The following is a 20,307-nucleotide window of genomic DNA, read 5'->3' on the forward strand; positions in this document are numbered from 1 at the left end:
CGTTAGGTCAAAAAATTGCCAAAGTTGTTTACAAAGTCAATTTTTTTTGCAACTCACATATTGTTTGTATCGGAGATGTTCGCACTGTCGGTGAACTTATGATTACACGTTTTATATCTGGTAGTCTACCGTTGCAGACTGCCCATTGTCTGCTCAGTGTGAATCATAAACGGTCAAATGAAACAAATAGGTTGACGAGGTGCTATGCTCAACGTACTGCAATATCCTAACTGAAGCAAGACTGCGTGGAAATTTGTTGTTATATAAAGAAGTGCATGATTTAAAATTGTGGTGTAGACAACATTGTCAGAATTTCAGTGCCGCCAGCCAACAACTGCTGTTTTTGAACGTTCTTTCTCCATTCTTGGCAAGCTACTTAGTGAGGACAGACACTTTCTACCCGAGAATGTAGCAAAGTATCTTTCGTTGTACTATAACAAATTTGAATTATTTCTACCATAATGCGTGACGGAATTCTTCATAGATCCTGATTTCGTTGAAACAAAGTTTTTTTCATTTAAAATTTTCTAGTGTTCAAGTCAAAAAGTTTTTTCAGGAAAACCACTACTTCAAGACAGACAGTTCCGATTGTGGCGAGATAGCGCAGTGGTATATAATCCGTTGCGCTGCAACACCAATGGGTTGCGGGTTCCAGTACGACCGTGGTCGACTTCAGAACTCCTCAACCCAAGTGTTGGAGGTTTATCTAGGCTCCTCCTCGTCACCTCATCCGCGCAAGCGGTGTCTTACAAAAATCCTAGAAGTGGGCCGTGCTATAAGTCGGCGGTCACGGAATAAAAATGAAAAATATCGTTCTGGTGTAAATGACCATAGTAGTCGACAAACACCATCAATACCTCAAAACAAACATACAAACAGACAGTTCCAACCTTAAATGAAGATAAGTAGTACAATTCTAACATTATGTGGGAAAACACTTAATTTACATGCATGACGGCAAAACTTTGTCAAAATCACGTTTTTTGAAGGTCAAAATCTTCCGTAATCTTTACCAACCAATCTTTACCAACACTTACACTAATCTGCAAGCCTTCAAGAATTGCAAATTTTCGCTGATTCATAAAAAAAAAATCTACCACAATTGACACCTAATAATACATCTAAATTACTGGTGCATAAATCAAACCGTGCATGTGCAACATAGCGTCAAAAGAACAAAACCATGAAATATGATTTTCACGCAAAACGAAAAAATAATGAATATTCATTGCATATAAGTGTGACATCTGCTGTCAACTTTCAGATGCCAATTCGTAAATGCAAGGCTTCACCTTTGAAAATGTCATCGAGCGGCAACAGCGTGATACCACTTGCTTGATTGTAAATGAGCTTATAAATATTAAAAATAAAACCGGCATTACAACAGGACGTGATTTTGTCGTACGCCACTCCAAAGACGTAGCCCACCTCCACGACAGTCGCAATTCGACTACGGATCGGGCCTAATTGCAAGCAACCAATGATGACCACGAATAATATGTATGAGTTGAGTGTTTGTCATGACCTCCATGGAAGCCCTGGGGCTGATTGAGGGAACATCTGGAGCTCCCGGGACACCGGTGAAGAACCATTTCTATATAGATTAACTGTGAATTTCGGGCTGTATTACAATAGTATAATATGATCTTGACTCGCTCTACTGACAACAAAAGTGTGAGTTAAACGCTTCATTATCTTCAACCATGTTGAAATGATTCAGTATCTTTAATGTAACCATTAGATATTAGCATAACTCTCAACTGTGTCAGATCTTTATGATTAAATATCGGAAAAACAACCACTGAAGCGGCTAAAACATCGTATGGGATTGACGCCACTTTCGGTATATGGACTGTTAAAGCGGTGTCACTCCGCCAATGTGATTGTGTTACGATATATAGTCACGGGACCACAAGATAATCGCAATCTTGTTGTTGCTTTGGCATTCATAGTTTCGAATACTGTGGTCAATTGGTCATTTACACCAGGCCGATATTCCTTAATATGCTAACTGATTTCTGATATTCATTAATATAATTCAATCATGACTATGAGTCTTCTTGACGTAGTGAATACCGGAAGATGATATTAATATACTTCAGGCATGCTGTCAGAATATGATACTATTTTGACAGTACAGCAGAATTCGTGTGGAAGAAAAATATATGTCTTTTACAAAGTCCCCGAACAATGATTCTATATAGGGACTTTTCAACGCGTTAGATAGTTTAACTTGAATGTAGCTGCCCATTAAGTAGCTTGTCTTGTGTTTATAAATGTGTAGGAAATTCCTCGGAAAAACTTCGAGCCTTATCGGGAATAATACAATTGAGACGCGTACAATTCCATGGTGGCGAGAAGTGCGTGGAGTTTAACACTTGCAATCCATATAACAACAGCCAACTTCTTTATCATGACTTTCTCGCTTTGCTAACTTTCCCCTTCAATTTCATGAAGCGAGTGGAGTAATAGTAGTTCTGATATGATGTGGAAGCTCTCTCCGTAGTCTAGCTCTAGAACATTGGTTCTTATCCTTTACTAACTAGAAAACCCGTATTTTCGCGGAGGTAAATAACTCTACGACATCCCTCATCTGATACAATAGTATAGAAAGCTGGTTGCACAGAACGAACTGTGCATAAATAATAGTGCAAAATAACCGAACCATGAAAACATTATTTTCTTTTAAAACATAAAAATTATGATGAATATTAACTGCAAATCAGAGTGACGTCTGTTGTATGAGCTGCATGTGTCTCTTGATCTCCGGTGAACCCACGTGAGTGGCTCAGCGAATCACTGGGGTTCCTCTGAACTCCCGTAATGAACCACTGCTCCAGAACAATTTGTGACTATCAAGGAAGATATATCTCATACGTCCCCTACCGGTTATGTTGCACTTAAACGAACATCGCATGATGTGGATGTCACAGGAAAACGGCAGCTTCAAGCGCAAATTAGTTGGGAAACACCGCACGTTGCACTGGTTCTACCAAACGTGTACACAAATCCGTTACACCGATGAAGTGTTCAGACCTTCATGAGACGTACGTATAGTAAAAGTTACAAACATAAAACAACAAAAAATGATAGTAGTTGCATCTCAGTGGCGCGCCCAAGACTGGAAATATTACGAAGGTCGCAATTCAGCTCAAGCACAGCCGGGAAGATCGGCATCACAGTGATATTTACTTTGGCCAATAATCGGTTGCTGATGACGATATACGTGTGTGTTAGCCAGGATGCTGCCGCATCACTGTGTCGTATGAGGGCAGCGACGGGTCATTGGCAGCCAGAAGCGGACCTGAAACGATAAGGCAGTAATCATAAACGGAGTTTCCATATTTTCATTTGCTTCAGACACAAAACATAAAATGCAATACATAGACAGATTGCGATTTAATGGACATGTAGGACGATGTGAGGATGTGTGTGTGTGAGTTGCTAAAAAATATACAAAAGAATCAATTTGAAATTGATAAAAATCTATGCCCATTGTCAGCAAATGGTATGAAGTTATACTGAATCTGTGGCGTTCCTACAGTCATGCTATACACCTATACAGCAATGGTGTGCAACCTTTTTCATAAGCGGTCCATATTTCATCCACTGGACGGCTTTCTATGAGTTGCAAGGCCCACCATTTCCTAATGAATCGGTAACGGTGATGGCTAGACTTACCAATTTAATGAGCTTGATAGCAGACTACACATAATAATCATTAATACTTGACGGAAAATTTTTCATATCACAAAAAATCAAAATTGCTCATGCGTAAATTCAGCATGCATATTTGAGTGATTTTATTGATCGCGTCCTTTCTCTCAACCCGGCTGAGATTAGCTCAAACGTATCAGTCTATCTGGCTGTATATAAATAAGGTAGGCTATAATAGAGCTAGTGACGCGCGGTGCGGTTCATGGTTAGTGAGGCTCTGACCCTTTAGATCTAGATTTACAAATAGATACACCTAAGGTTGCATTTATAACAAAAATCTATTTAAAGCAAACATGTTTAAAACAAGACCCTTGTTTAAAACATGATTTTCATTGTTTTTATTTTTTGTTTTTTGTTTTTAAAGACGTCACAAATATTCAATTGTGACATCATAGTGGATTGACATCGACAATTGAAAATATAGGGTGATATAGCTTCTTTGACGAAATATCTACGTAGTACGTACTATAGCTGTTGAACTGACTGTTTAGAGCAGTGGTTCTTAACCTTTTTTTCTCCGGCGCCCCCTTTCAAAAATTGCCTGGGTCTGGCGCCCCCCTATTTTAGGGACTGTAGTAAAAACAATGGGTAAGTGGTCGAATCCCGTTTCGGGTTGGGACTTCACTTTTAGACCACTCGACTAATTAACGGTATAATTGTATGTGCTATTTTCGGGATCAAATTCAGGTTTTTGTAACAACCATCAGGTAAGGCCTACGGGCTCATAGCAGTTAATTCGAGATCGACGTACACATCCCGAATTCTCCTCTGCGATTGGCAATACGGGAAGTTAATAGTATTGGGTTTTGTTTTATGGCTTTGTGTGACTACTAAATCAATTGAGAATGTGGTTGAGATTTGCTCACATTAAATTTAGTCCTGCACCAAGCTCTTAACTTTAACGTGACTGGGGGTAGCAATAATAAGAAGTATCATCCTTTATGCCAGTGCTTCTCAACCGGTGGGCCGCGAAGACATTTTAAGAAACGATCATAGATCCCAATTTGTAGGTCTGTTCTCTACCACGCAAGTCGAAAATTAACGAAAAATATCAAAATTTTCAACGTTTACTCCCACTTTCGGATGATGATTCCGGTACATGTAATTGACGGACCTGCGGGGCTCGTGCACTTTCGGACCAAACTCACTACAGCCTTACGGAGAAAATATGTTTTTGGTCCGAAAGTGCATGAGTCCCGTACTAGTCCGGTTTCGTCACGTTCAGATTTGGTAATTAGGCTGCGGGATTCGCAAAATACCAGTTTTGAAATGTTAGTCACCTTTATAGCTCTCAGAGAAATGCAGAGATACCTCAAATATGTGACTGGGGGTACTGAACTTGAATAGTGCTTTCAGAACTACATTGATTGCAGTTGAATTTGTTACCTCAAATAATTTTCATGGGCCCCTTATCAAATTTCCAAAGATTCCAAATACTTTATATTCTCAAGATTAGAAAAGTACTTTCACATTCTTCTGTTCCAAATTAAATTGTTTTGCGCCACAAGCTGCGTCGCCGTGCTCACAATTCGGGAGTCAGATTTCGTCACAATCATATTGATTGGAGCGTGAAATTCGACAGTGCGTTATTGTGTATGCGTGAGATTGAAATTCATTCTTTCTTCAAAGTCTTTGCGAACGTTGATAGGGAAATGCAGCAATCCAGCCCAATTACCGCAAATCAAGCTCCTCATACCCGGAAATTCGACGTAATAGACGAATCGCTGATTGGATATTCGCTTTGTTGTCTGATTTTGTCTGTGGTATTCATTGTGTTTTTGTACTATACTAGGCGCGACGAGATAACTGTACCGCACTGGAAACATAAAAACTGGCGCCCATGAGCAGCGGTTTGAGCGTTTGTCGCGAAAGGGTGTCTGGTGGGCCGCGCAATTAAACTTGGATAAAAAGTGGGGCGCGAACTGAAAAGGGTTGAGAAGCACTGCTTTAAGCCACGATGAAGAAATATTCAGACGCTTTAATGTTGAATCTCTCTGATACAAGTATATTTAGGTAATTATTTTGACCTAAATGCTTCGAAACATCTTTAATGTAAAAAGGGCATCACTCTCAAAAGTTGTGCAGTACAGTGTCTTTTCGATTTCGACACGCAGTGCGCTGCAGGATACAATACCTAGTTCAAAACATTTTGTGGAAAATAACTCGAGCTATCAGTATAAGTATCAGTTTAATAATAATATTCATTTCAAAACACCGCAAAACTACGATACAATGAAAGGATTGGAAGATGTTGAAACAATTTGGAGTAGTTAACGTGACGGGAGTGTTTTAACGGGGAATTGGCAATCCAAAAGTACCCCAAATTCATTTTACATGAATTAAAATAAACCACAGCATTCATGGAAACATCGCTCGGGGATATTTCGCGATGAGCGCAACGAAAAACGTTGTTATTTGACGGATTTTGTCGAATGTTCGTTTTTGCAATGAGAAGTCAGGGATATATAGAACCATTGTTCTACTATATAATCATATGTCCTTACTACACCATCTACTGCGAAGCCATTTTTCTTCAGCGCCTCCCGCTACCGCCCCCTGAGCCCAGTGCCCTCCATTTTTCCCCCTGGGCGTTTACGCCCCCTTCAAAAGTCCAATCGCCCCCTGGGGGCGCTGGAGACAAGGTTAAGAACCACTGATTTGGAGGGTTCCAACCATCCCATATCGGATACGCCGGCCATATCGGGTTGTAATTGTCCGTGGGCTCATACAATATGTTTTTGGAAAGTATTTACACAATTATGGCATAATTTTACAACTTAAAAAACAAGGTGTTTTAAACAACCATTTGTTTTAAATGCAGCTCTCTCTCTATATATATATACCCAAAATGGTATCTGATTCAATTGGCGACTAGTTTCCTATCACATTAGCACTATTCACACGCAGGCTACGCAAGAGGCTACTATGCGTATCCACAATTGAAAGTATATATAACCATAACCATATATGGATGGAAAATACATAGCAGATATATCATCAAGGGAATGTATTTGTTCTGCACTACATGTTGGCCGTCACAACTATACACGATACACCGACGGTTTTCGGAGTCTATTATGGAGCCTTGTATAACTGCGTAGATATTGTCGGATTGTTAGCTGACAGTAGATGAGGCAAATCCTTGGGCTGTGGAGTCGGAGTCGGAGTCTGGGTAATTTTCGCTTGATGGAGTCGGAGTCGGAGTCGTGAAAACTATAATAGCTGGAGTCGGAGTCGTGGGAAAATACTGACTGCGGTCGGAGTCGGAGTTTGTGAGAATGACCCTGACTTCGACTCCGACTCCGACTCCAACTTCTCTATCATGAAAACATTTGCTTTCAAAGAATTTTCAATATAATTTTTGTGTACCACCAATCACTGTTATCATGGAAAACTGAATGGGATAGAACGGTAACTGCGTGGCCTGTCAATCATTTACGGTTGAATAACAATCAGTAAAGCCAGAATATCTCGATTGTTTGCTGTTATTCTCCGGCTTACGTAGCAGCGTACAACGGGTCACTTAAGTGCTATTATCATTATCGTAAGTAACTTGTCTTGTCTAAAATACTTTGAATGTAATTATTGACAGTATGTGGCATCTTCTTTTACCTTTCTTTCAGTGTGTATTAATATGTAATTAGCTATGCAATGTCCGTGAAGTCGGTGGATTTGTCCAATGCTAGGCGGCGAAAATGAGTCAATACGCTGCAATTTGTTTCAGAATATGCGATAAAAGATCGACTGACATTGCTGATACTATTCTGGTCACGGTTGAATCAGATAACTGTAGCTTCGAAATTTGTCAGGTGATGTTGTGCTTGCTGCTAAGATTCGGAAACAGCGAATATTCACACAAAGGTTTATTGAAATCACACATTCTGTAGCATATTTTTGGGGTTTAGCGATATACCAAGCAATTTTGAACGATGCGTCTGTAACGTCGTCGGCAATTTTAACAACGCCTTTACGGCTTGACACCTAGCTGGTTACGTTTTCTAAGATCAGGCGATGTGTATAACTGCAGAAGAAACTGTTGTGGTATCATTTTAAGCTACTACGCTGCGGTACGACAACTGTTCTTCGACAAATATGACACATTGGTTTTCCATTTATATCTGAGCAAGCAGATTCATTTCTCCACGCAGAGTTACGAATCCAATTTTTGCTGTTTAATTTCCCGTTCCTTGTTCTCGTTTCTGTTCAAACCATTCGCGGTGAGTGAAACACTCTTCAAAAAGTGTCCAGCCGAACACCGATTCAAAACAATACCAATCAACTCGAGCATCTACCAAGAAATCAGAACAAACCAAGGAATGAGTAATCAAATGAAACAGAGACGGTGCGATAATTTAGCTAAGTCGCTAAATCAATATGTACCATAACTGTCCCAGTAGTAATTGAGTTCATAACGAAAAACGTCGCGGACCGAAAAATAAACGTCTGCGGGTTGAGAACCCCCTGCCTAGGGCAAGTTGGGTGTCTGATTCCATAGACTACTCCAAGTCGCTTCGACACCTGCCTATCTTTTCATTGTATCGCATTTTTGTGATGTATGGAACTGATAAAATTGCTAATAAACCAATGATGATGATGATGATGTACCTTGATAACGTTATCTAGTGAATGACTTGTAAACTCCTTGGCACGGTGTAAGATGCACAGGAAGACAGTTAATGGGGCAGATAGAATGTGTTAATCAGAAAAAATATAAGAGAATATCAGAAACTACTAAGTGTCGAGAGCATAATAAGAATCAATATGACGTTCAACAAGAACTAGTGCCGGTAGTGCTATGCGGATGAGTTAACAGTATAATACACACATGCAGGCTCGGCGCAGTGGAATAATAACTTATAGATCGTTATCTGTATTTCTATCTATTTAACTTGGACTACTTCGATTGGATATAGATAGAAATCGCTTAAAAAGACTAATATACGTTGCTACATTCTTGATTGATTCTTTTAATCTAAGGAGGGAGGTTGTCGAGTTACTGCGCACATATAGTCGCCAGCTTCACTATAGCCTTTTTTAGTAACCAGCACGCCAAATTGAGAGGTGGGGTTGCGACCATAAAGAGTTTGGGAACCCCTGCTCTAGCTGCTAGCGATATAATTGAACACCATCCTGTATTGATGGATCAAAAGTGATCGGAGTTGGCATAAGCTGGTCGGATATTAGATATACATACCAATTACTATCCAATTTATGATGCTATTCAAACATGTAGATTTGTAGCCTAAATACTATACACATTGCACAGCACTATAGCATACTAGAAACTACAAAGGACACTGGCGTCGATGTTCAACTTGATATGAAATTAATTTAGACTAATCACGCTAACGATAATAATGACAGTTGCTTCACCCGATGTATGGCTGTTACGTAAGCCGTAGTATCACGGCAAACCACCGAAAATTCGGGGTTGATTGATCGTTATCTGCTGATTGTTATTCAACCGTAAATGATTGACAGGCCACGCAGTTACCGTTCTATCCCATTCAGTTTTCCATGCTGTTATTAATAACCATACAGATCAGGTGCGACCAGCCCATGGCACGCTGGCCAAATTTGGCACACGAGAAGGTTAGGTGTGGCCTGCGAGGTAATTCTCGAAATTATTTATGACATCAGGTACAATTGCAAGGCCAACCAAAATTTGATTAGTATGACCGCGAAATTTGATGATGACTAAAACAACAATTCTGACACATTTACGTATCCAGGGGCCAGCCACATTTATCCCAGATCTTCGTATATCACCATAAAGTAGAATATTTCACAGCAGATTTATTTGACTTGAAATTTTTCTCGGTACTTCGCATGATTCATTGTCATTAGATTTCATGCATTCAGTATTTAAGCCCCCTTCTGAAAATTATAAATACAAATTATTCACAGAATTGAGTCTAACTATATTCGCAATTAGGAGATAACGTGTCGTCCAACATGCGGCTTCTCTTGTGCACTCGCAGCGAGATCGTCGACAAAACATTTGCACAAAATGACAGAGGCATGTTCACTGATACCGTCGATTTTGCTATGTCTAAACGTCGAATAATCCTGTCCTTGCCAAATGAGCCCAGTGGTATACAGATGCAACATATTTATTGATATAATTCAGTCATTACCTTGAAAAAAAAATTCGCGCTTCGCGCGACCAGGGCCTGATTGCGCACTGCAAAGTTGCATGACATATTGTTTTCAATTTTAGAGCGTATTAATATATGTCTTGTTTGAAATGTTACCTAATTCGGTTCGCTGTTATCGGACGACTAAAAAAAGGTTATCAACATTCCAATTGTCCACGCAATGGTTCGTAAATCTCGTGTGTCCATTTGGCCGAAAAAGTTGCCTACCCCTGATATAGATAAAATTAGACATTACTTGCAAATTACAACTCAGTTGCACAGGGGAAGAAAATCGCAATATGCATTTTCGCGATGCAGTCAAAATTGATACAATTTTTGGAATTATACCATGATACTGTGACAGAGCAAATGCATCGGCTGGTTTTGTAAAATTGTAAATTGATGTAAATATGACCAAACGATGCTTCCCACTTGACAAAATTAAAAATATTTGTAGTGTAGCTTAGCTGTTTGGGTCGAACAAATGATTAAGAAAGACTGTGAGTCCAAATCCTTGAATACCTGATTAAGTACATGTAGACTAAACATAGGTTATGGTCTTTGACTACTTAACTAAATTCCATTTATGACCAATGTCTATTAGTAGTAAGAGTTTGTGTGCTTGTAATCAGGATAGTGTGCAATGACAAAATTAGTAAGTTCAATCTCTTTATTAGTTGCTGACTCATACACAAGAGCTACACTTGGATTTTTTATCTACATTTTTATACAGGATTGGATATCTGCCATATTTGAATGATTCATACATTTCAGGATATTAGAGAGGCCACGTTATAAAAGCTTGAAAAAGGAAGGATATTTAGCAAATCTTTCTTTCATGTTAATTGCATAGTGGATAATTCGAGCTGTGCCACAATGAAACAATTTAGCATGCCACCGTTAATCATACGTTTGCAATTTTGAATATGTTTAATGGTTGTATGATAGTCATTCAACCGACAATGTGGCATATAATTTTCGAAGTAAATTGCTAATAATGCTGGAGTCGGAGTCGGGAGTCGGAGTCGGAGTCGGGAGTCGGAGTCGGAGTCGATACGTTTAAAGACCCAGTAGTCGGAGTCGGAGTCGGAGTCGGTATATTGAAAATGTGTGGAGTCGGAGTCGAAGCCGGAGTCGGTGGTAAAATTTACCGACTCCACAGCCCTGGCAAATCCATCTGCGCTTCACGTGTTCATTGTTCCGCTGCGTTATCATTGCAGACGTAACAATGCCGAATTTCACATTCCTTGGCGATTTTGAGGGCAATCTGACGATATTAATAGTTAGATTTTCGGAATCAGTGCGACAATAGCGTTCGATAAATACCAGTCATTACGAATCCTGAGCTGCTTATGATGAATTGCGCTATCACAGGTGAAGATTGGCCAACGGACGGCCAGCCTATGCCATACATATGCCGCACCTCTCGTTTTGCGTTATATTTTTGAGCAATAAATATATAAATTACGGGATTTTCTATATCAAAATGTTTTGAAATAAGTCGATTATGAACATCGATAGAAAATACATATAATCATTGGTGTTATAAAAAATCATTGATGGTGTCACAATTTTCTTTTACATATCATGACATCAGGTGAGGTACTGCCTCAATTGCCTACCCTGACCGCGCGTCATTGATAGAAACCCAATTTGCCGGTCGCACGCTATTAAAAATAGGCACTACTTCGCGGGCCGAAGATGTTTTCTCTGTCAATCACATTGGGTTCGCTGGTGACAGGTTGCACACCGGACGTCTCTACCACATGGTAGTACAGTTCCAAATGATATGCCCTGGTGACGTGATACGAAGGGTAGGCCTATACCTTTCCAGTCAGCTTCCGTTGCGCTTTGCCGTGCGTCACTCTACGTAATGTTGTAATTCAACTTTCTCATTGCCCATTGTAAGGTAATATTTCACACGTAAGTCGTACCTACATAAGCTATGCAGTGACGTAGAGCTCAAAACACGTGATTGACATTGGCGCGTCCCTTGCAATGAGCTGCAAGCGCATTTCATACCATTGCAGTATACAGACTGTGGTGAGGCATAAACATGCAGCATTGATCACTAACGATGATGAGAACACATCACCACCAACGAACTGAAATCAGACCAGCCCCACTCATCACCCGGATATACTACAGCCACAGTTATTACATTACGGCAGGGAACTTCTATAGTCGGCGGGCCGGATATTGGAAAATGAAGTACTTGACGGGCCAGATTCCCGAATCGATACATTGATCACGTATTTATTCACATATAGAAGGAATTCATCTTATTCAATGTAAACTTCAAGGTTAAAGCATGGAGGCCCAAAACGGTATTTAATGAATTAAATAACGCAATGTAGGCTGCTTCAATAGCTGCTGGAGTCAATGAGACATCTGAGGACCATCAAAATTGAACTCTGGCTGCATGACGGACGTTGAAATTCGCAGTAAAGAATGTACGTGAACGTCCGTTAGATTTGAACGCAGCTTTATCTTGTTAATGTTGATGGTCGAAACTGTTTGCTCGCAAATAATGTTGTTTTTGGTGTTGTCGCTGTTGTTGTTAGTATTGTGATAGATAGTGACCGGCTTCTATGGCCTTTTACACCATGTCTAAAGAGTCTGAGAAATCCATTAGCCTTATAAGGGTTCGAAGGTGATGATAACAAATTCAGCCACTGTTTGTAAAGTCCGTGGATCTGATAACAGTTTTGTGAGCTGAAACGGTATGCCTATAGATTCGCCGGTGTCGTCGCTCGCAAATTTATGTAAACCTGCGGGCGACATTATAACGTAAGACCCGAAGCTGTCTGCGAGCCGCTTAAAATCCGTCCGGCCCGCGGTCCGTATGTTGCCCGCCCCTGTATCATAGGCAGTAGACTTTAAGTCATTATACCCTGCTGACTGTATGACCAGCATACAGTATCTTTTGCAATAAAACCGTCCGACACAATTGGGATTTAAAATCGTTCTCACATACCCCGTCTGCTGACTTTTATCAATTATGTCGCTGAAATCCATGAAATTATTCGTGACATAGGTTTCAGCAATGACAACATGTGTAGCTCCTTAATACCGCAGAATATGCATGAGCCATAGTTATTGAGAGCAGTTCTCCAGATTATATACGTAGCACAAACGTACCGAAATTATCGGTATCAATGTACTTTCATTTAATATCAAGAATATGACAGCATTTTACCAGGATAGGAAATTGGCAACAATTTCCTAAACTGGAATAACGCTGCCACTTTGTGGCAAATTTACACGCATACGCAATTGCAGCCTACTAATATTACTGGCGTCCGCTATAGCTAGTCAATAGAAAAACTGATGTGGAAAAATTTGAAGCCATACGAAGCTATCGTTGGATTTGATTTCAACGCTCCTTACTTGGAATCGTTTAATTCAAGTAGTTCTGTGAAATAGACCAACGCCTGATGACGAAGCTCTGACGGTGACACATTTATCACTCTGTACTGTGTATATATAAGGAAGGACTAACATGGCTCGAGACACAGCTGGTAAGTGACAACAATGAAAACAAACACGATTTAAAGGCATGATATCCCTAAAATTGATACAGTGCCATACACGAAAGCATAAACACTGTAGTAGAAGACAATGTCTGAATGATCGTTTCTAACACATAGCCACCAACTGAAAACTTGGCGTCGCGGATGCTTATTTTATTTATGGCCCAACAGTGGCGAATCGCAACAGCCTTTCGCCAGTGGCAGTTTCCTGAAGGTGTGCAGCAATTCTCAAATTGCGGTCACATAACCTTCATTTTACATGTGCGTATGAAGATATATGACCTATATTAATCGCTAGCTCGAAAAAAGTTGCGAAGAGGTTAAACCCCAGAATGTCTATATAAGCAACGTAATTGTACAAATATACAGCTCCAGTATGATATTTTGCACCTTTACACTGGTAATGAGCGTTACGATTTACTGCAACGCTGACTGAAGGATAAATTAATTGGGATTTACAGCCGCGAGTGTGTTGTATCTAGGGTTGCATTTAAAATAAAAATCCATCTGAAACAAGCATGTTTAAAACAAAGCCCTTATTTAAAACATGTTTTTTCAACCATCCCATATCGATATACGTCGGCTATATCGGGTGGTAATTGTTCGTAGGCTCATACAACATGTGTTTTGGAGAGTATTTACACAATTATGCCATAATTTTACAACTTAAAAAAAACACAATTTTGATTCATTAAAAAGGCCTTTGTTTAAAACACTGTATAAAACATGTTTTAAACAAAAGAGTTTTAAAACACCGTTTGTTTCAAATGCAACCCTAGTTGTATCTTTTATTCGGATGGGAGTTATTTCTATCTAAACATACGTCGCATAGACGCCCAGTGGTCATTGAGACCTAACGACGATCATCATCATCATTGGTTTATTAGCAATTTTATCAGTTCAATACACCACAAAAAATGCGATACAATGAATAGACAGGAAGATGTCGAAGCGACTTGGATTTGTCAATGGAATCGGACACCCACCTTGGCCTAGGCGTAGTAAAGAGGAGGCATGCACACTGAATGAAAGTAAAGAATACAGTATAGAAAAAGAAAGCGACAAGAAATAGGGCGGCATGTCATGGGAGGCGAGATCGATAGGTCAGTCGTGGTCCGGTAATCTTGAGGATGGACTGTATTTATTTAGTAGTAACAACGATAGTAGTGGTACCTGAAGAACCGGCGGCGCTAGATGACACTGTTTCCATACTGATTGCGTTTCCGGGACCTGTGAATGAATTGAAGGAGGGTGCAGTTGGTCGGGCGCGTTGTTGAAAATTCTCCCGCTCTAAAACAGAATACCGCACAACTGTACTCGACAGTATATGATACCATCAAATTATAGATGGGATCAAATGAGACAAAAATCAAATCTTTCATACATGAGTGCGCCACTCATACTAATATGAAATCATGATACGAAAAATCAGCACTGTATGTCCGTTCGTACCCCCGTGTTTTTGCTAATTACAGGTTGACTAAAGATCCTGCATGATTACGAAATATCCAATACATATACGGTATACACCTCGAGATTCAGGTATATGTGGGAATATCATCCTGCGTTGTACAATGTTGGGTCTATGCCTTAAATGAAAGTACATTTGTAATGCAAAGTATACCCAGAATCAAGTCACCCCGAGTTTAAAAATGAGTGTACACTTGTACAGTGTACACTAGAAAACTATGGGAACCAAATTATTCATTCCGAACACCACACCGATAACGGCTTCTACTCATCAACCTAACGGGACGTCAGTAAAATATACAGAGTGATCTGCCGTGATTTCTGTGGCGAATAAAGTTACGTTTTCAATGTGATTTGATAGCTCAATGTCGTCACCATGTGTCAACAAGTACTTTGAATGGCAGGAGTGCTTATGATCATATAGTCGCGTGAATAGACGACATCTCTGACAGAGGTATTAAACCAGCCACGCATGTTCCGTTGCATATCAAATTGGATATTTTGAATCAAAGTCGCTCTATCTCTAACCAACTTATGAAGTAGGCTAGTTTTTGTTATTTTTCTATCAGTAGTGGCAAAGTCCGCTTTTACGAAACCCACTATGGTGGGATGGAATGTTTGAATGCATTGAAATACGTCATTGCTGTAAGCATGCAACTGCAGATGATTTCAAACGTATGCCAGCGGGATGTCATTTAAAATCCATGACGAATATCCGGGAATGTTGTTGCCGGCGCTAAATGAAACGCTATACCCGATGCAATATACAGTTCAAAGACCAAGTCCAATGCGTCATTCACCATAGGCCTGGCCTACTGTGTGACAGTGTATCAATCAGCATGCACTTCTCAATGAAGGCTATTCGCAGCAATCAGAGTTGGGAATATTTGTAATTATTCATTATAATTCAAAATTGATGTCGTGAATCCATAACAGACAACGCAAAGCATATCCAAGGCCGTGAATGAAGCATCTCGATTAATTATTCTTTTAAAAGTACCATGGGAAATTAGAAGCATTAGATAACCCATGATGCCATGCCTATTCCTAACAATATAAATCCAAATCAAGGACAATTTCATATTTTCCCTAGCACTGCTACTAGCAAAGTACAGTAATACGTGGCACAAAGTGCACCCTGCACAGTGCGCAGGGTATCATAAATACCTACACGAAAAGTTCCCGATGGTGCATTCGTAATCTATATATATATAAACTGTAGTGTATGGTACATAATATGAATAATAGAAAGGCAGGTTTGTCCGCCCCTGTGTGTAATCATGCCCATGCATTTCAGTTTTACAAAATGCATACAGTCGCACATATTGTTAGAAGTGTAAAATCATTCTTTAAAGACAGCACACTTCAATACTCACTAATCGTATATTGCACACAGAAAATAGAAACACGATAAATTTGGCAGGCAGATCAGAATCATTGATACTTCATTTTTGATTTGAGTTGATTTTGATTTGAAATGAAACGCGAGGTCATGCCGATTGAAATTCACCAAATAATTGCTCTCGTGAGCTCCTACTCCCTCTGCGGTCATCTCGTGGTGTCACGGTGCTCGAACGAATTGAAGGCCAGTCTAGTAAAATATATGTCACTGAGTGGAGTGGCTTGTTTTTCTCTCAAATAACACCAACTTGATGCGTGTTAGTAAGGCACCGCACGGACAATACAAATGAACTTAGAATGAAGAAATACGCATCATGCAGTACTATAAGTAGTGACTATATGCTTGTCCTCTATACGTGACTTGGTCTCGTCAACAAAGTGCACGCTAAATAGTTTCCAGCCGTGACACTGTATATAGACTGGCCCTACTGAAAAACTATAGCTAAAATGCTTGTGTCAACCAAGCTAACCGAGCCCCCACATCAGAAAATATTTGAAGATTCTACCACTAATATACGTAATTCACACTACACAGCATACAGACACACCGTCAGAGGTCACACACGGGAAACAAATCCAAGACCGTGCAGTACCGCACAGTAGAGTATAGTACAGTACTGTGTGAGATAGGAAAAAATGGCGTAAAAAACACACGCAAGTATACCTACCACCGATTGAAATTTCTCGGGTGAACTCGATAAAACCTGGACAAAGAAGAGCAGACTAGATTGGATGGCCGAGGAATGATGGCGTCCAAATTTCAATGGTGGCCTACGGCATCGTAATAAGAGTATCTCGCGATTGCAACTTCACAAATTTTAGTCCGGACATTGCGAAATGTGATAAGTCCTATGCAGAGATGGTAAAAGTAGTGATTGCTGGTACACAAGTAGAGGTAGAAGCATGAACGCAAATGTCTACTTAATGCAAGTAGAGATACCGATTTTCAAATCATATCAAAGCTATTTGACATATCGACCTCGCCTACCGCCACAGGCTACTTCCTCGTCACCTCTTGACTTTTACATTAACACCTGGTGCTTCACATTGAGAGTGCATGTCTCAAATTTACATATTCTAGCTAGGCCAAGGCGTATATCTGATTTAAAGACTTCTCCAAGTCGTTTCGGTTCCTTCGTATTTGTACAATGTATCGCAATCTTGTGGCGTTTTGAATTAAAGACACCGACACTAATAATGATATTCATTTGAAGTAAAATATAAAAAGAAAATCTGCGTAGTAGCCTACGCATGTCAGCAGTAAAAGTAGATCGAAAAGAGGCGTTCCAAACTTTCATCGGTCACTCGCGTGTAACAGGTTTCAAAATTACAATATGCACCTTCGCCACCAAGGCAGAATGACTAATGGTGACGTAAATGTAGAGGTGCAACTTATGTCTACCGTTATACCGAGTCTGTATCGCTCAGTTGTCATGTAGTTGCATTCACGACAGTGATGTGAATCTATTCATATGCTACTTTCTATTTAACATAATCCAAAACACGAAAACAGGTAGTTCTGCATTTTTATGAAACTGTGACGTAGAAGTGAAAGTTTATATAACTTAAAAACCTGAGCACTCGAGTAACCAGCAGAAGTTGACAAAATCCACCCGAGTACTTCGAAAAGTGACCGACCACATGCGGTCCATAGCGTGTAATCAGTATCCGATTGAGCACGAAGTAGATTACCGTAGCCTAATCGATGGGATATAAATCATATCATTGTACAAACTATCAGAGTATTGAAGATGTTATGTAAGGCAATGTGACAATACAATTCAACATGTAATTCGCTGAAGATCTCAAATTTTGTCTCAATTATACGTACGAAAATGAGAAGCGACATGTACATTGTACCTGATATTGAAACGAAACACAATGAATAAAGATCGCATTACACTCAATTATAGAAGCAATAGCTAAAACAGTAGGCTATTATCCGAATATTAATTATCCGAATTGAAAACACTTGATTTTAAAATAGGACGTAATGTACGCAAATTGATAGTATTTGCAATATTTCTTATTGAATTTCATAGAATGCGAAGCGTGGAACAACTACATGCCGCAAACCGCAAGGACCCAAGTAACTTCTTAAATCACTCTCACTCTGCTATCCTAGTAGTTGTAAAACGAATCACGCAGATAATACACTGGGAGTAGAAGCAAAGCAACGCATAATAGTATAACTTTATGTATATGTAACATTGGTAACAGATTTGTCAACAGATCACACTGAAATTATACAACATAGGCACATACATATATGCAACATATCGGTTGGTGTTACATAGGCCTTACTATAGTGACTGCACTTTGCTTATGCCGCCACATGCAATTAGTATACAACAACTAAGAGGATCAAATTATTTCGGGCATGTAGGAAAACTATTTTTATACTTGATCGTAATGTAAAATTATAGCTTATGACTTTTGCTATTTAAGTCCGCCAGTTCCCAATGTCGCCAAAAGTTGCCTAACACGAACTTCGGCACGTGATTTACAGTAATGCAGCATCATACAATAATGCACTCACACGTCTACTTCCGCCTTGTCCCTCCCAAGCTATGGTTAATTTCAAACAGTTTTATAGCTGTGTATCCAAGCTATTGTACGTTGGTGATTTATTTTGCGATCGTTCCCACGTAGCATGAGAGCCTTAACCTACGGAGGTTAGTCATCTATAGTCCTACCATCTTCGTTGCCTAATTCCCTCTGTGCTCTAAGTTCCTTTAGCTCCTTTCCACAGCACCTCTTCCACACTCTCCATGAGATGAATATCAGAAGCGCTGACACTATCAGCGCTGCCAGTAGAAATATGAGGAGGTCTGAAGAAATACAATAAAAATGACTTCGGTGGATGTAATATGAAGGAAATATAAATATATATAATATGTATGAAGTTTTCATGCAAAGCATGGATAATTGCAAAATATAAATGCTTATTGCTTACCTTTCTGTAGTCCACTCAGCCCGACAGAGCTATTCGCATTGGACATTGGACGAGTTTCGCGGTGCAATGTATTGCGACACCGCAGTATGAATATTGCTAATTCTGCACAGGCCTATGTCTGAAGGAAGCGTCATGGATTAGCTTTGTGTCTTGTGGCCTATTTCGCCAACAGTTTTGTAGGCTACACGGACGGTTTTCCGATGTACTAATTGCATCACGTGGCTTATGAAATAGACCACTACAATCACACATTGTGTTACACATGCAACTACCGTATAGTATCCAGCTATACCTCTTCAATGTTTATACTCTACATATGATCACTACAATGCTGGCTGGACTAGAGCGATTTTTTCAACAGCAATCAAATTATTACGATCCCTAGACACAGCCCGGACCTTACGAGAGCAATTCCGCGGTCGAAAATGCATGCTAATGTATAACATTGAATCATTTACGATAATACACAGTCGCTTTCAGATACGAGCCGCTCTTGGAAGCTCCTACATTCTAAAGTTGCTCTTTTGATGCTTGTACCCAGCCCTTGTACTTCTTTCAACGATTTGCCGGATTTCCTTTGTATTGGGAACGTACATATTAAGCCTGCTGCACTATATCAAGTTCTGGTTCTTACTGAGTCACTGTAGCTAAACTGCTACTGCATGCAACAATACACCGAATACCGCAAGCGATTGAGAAGCATTTTTCCTAGCGAATAGTTCCTGTTGTTTATACATCAGTGGTGCTGTGTCGTGCTTGTGAGCAAGGCATAGCCTACTTTCCTAAATTCTGTCGTTACGTATAAACGACAATAACAGAGACATCATCTCGAAAAGGTATTACTCAAGTCAGTATCATATGGCTCCAACAACAGGTTAAGCTTCCTCGAGCCCGTCTCTGGTTTCTAATGTTATGAATCACCAACACGTACCGATGCATGCTACAGCTCGACATGCGGCAGTACAAGTGAACATCGCTGACGACAAAAACGTTGCAACATTTGATGGCATTTCGCCAAGCTCAGCAGATATTGCTTGGCACTGAAAATACGTGTCCTGACGAGAGCGCCCAATCAGACACCGAAATGATAACA

The 20,307-nt window shown here is 39.9% G+C and overlaps 1 protein-coding gene across 4 annotated transcripts; it reads right to left on the reverse strand.

The window, feature by feature from the left end:
* Nucleotides 1-2,656: 2,656 nt before the first annotated feature.
* LOC145449157 (uncharacterized) lies at nucleotides 2,657-19,569 on the reverse strand. Of its 4 annotated transcripts, XM_080327622.1 has the most exons (6): nucleotides 19,215-19,569; nucleotides 18,955-19,089; nucleotides 16,927-16,962; nucleotides 16,368-16,448; nucleotides 14,561-14,677; nucleotides 2,657-3,304 (listed from the first exon to the last, which is right to left on the reverse strand). In XM_080327622.1, the coding sequence occupies exons 1-6, from the start codon at nucleotides 19,258-19,260 to the stop codon at nucleotides 3,234-3,236; spliced, it is 486 nt and encodes a 161-aa protein (XP_080183748.1). In that variant the 5' UTR covers nucleotides 19,261-19,569; the 3' UTR covers nucleotides 2,657-3,233. The 4 variants fall into 4 exon arrangements, with proteins under 4 accessions (XP_080183748.1, XP_080183750.1, XP_080183749.1 ...); XM_080327624.1 differs by lacking the exon at nucleotides 16,368-16,448 and having other exon boundaries at nucleotides 19,215-19,567; XM_080327623.1 differs by lacking the exon at nucleotides 16,927-16,962 and having other exon boundaries at nucleotides 19,215-19,557.
* Nucleotides 19,570-20,307: the final 738 nt, after the last annotated feature.

Source organism: Botryllus schlosseri, chromosome 10, assembly GCF_051294905.1.
Source record: "Botryllus schlosseri isolate E-star chromosome 10, Bs_hap1, whole genome shotgun sequence".
Lineage (NCBI taxonomy): Eukaryota > Metazoa > Chordata > Ascidiacea > Stolidobranchia > Styelidae > Botryllus > Botryllus schlosseri.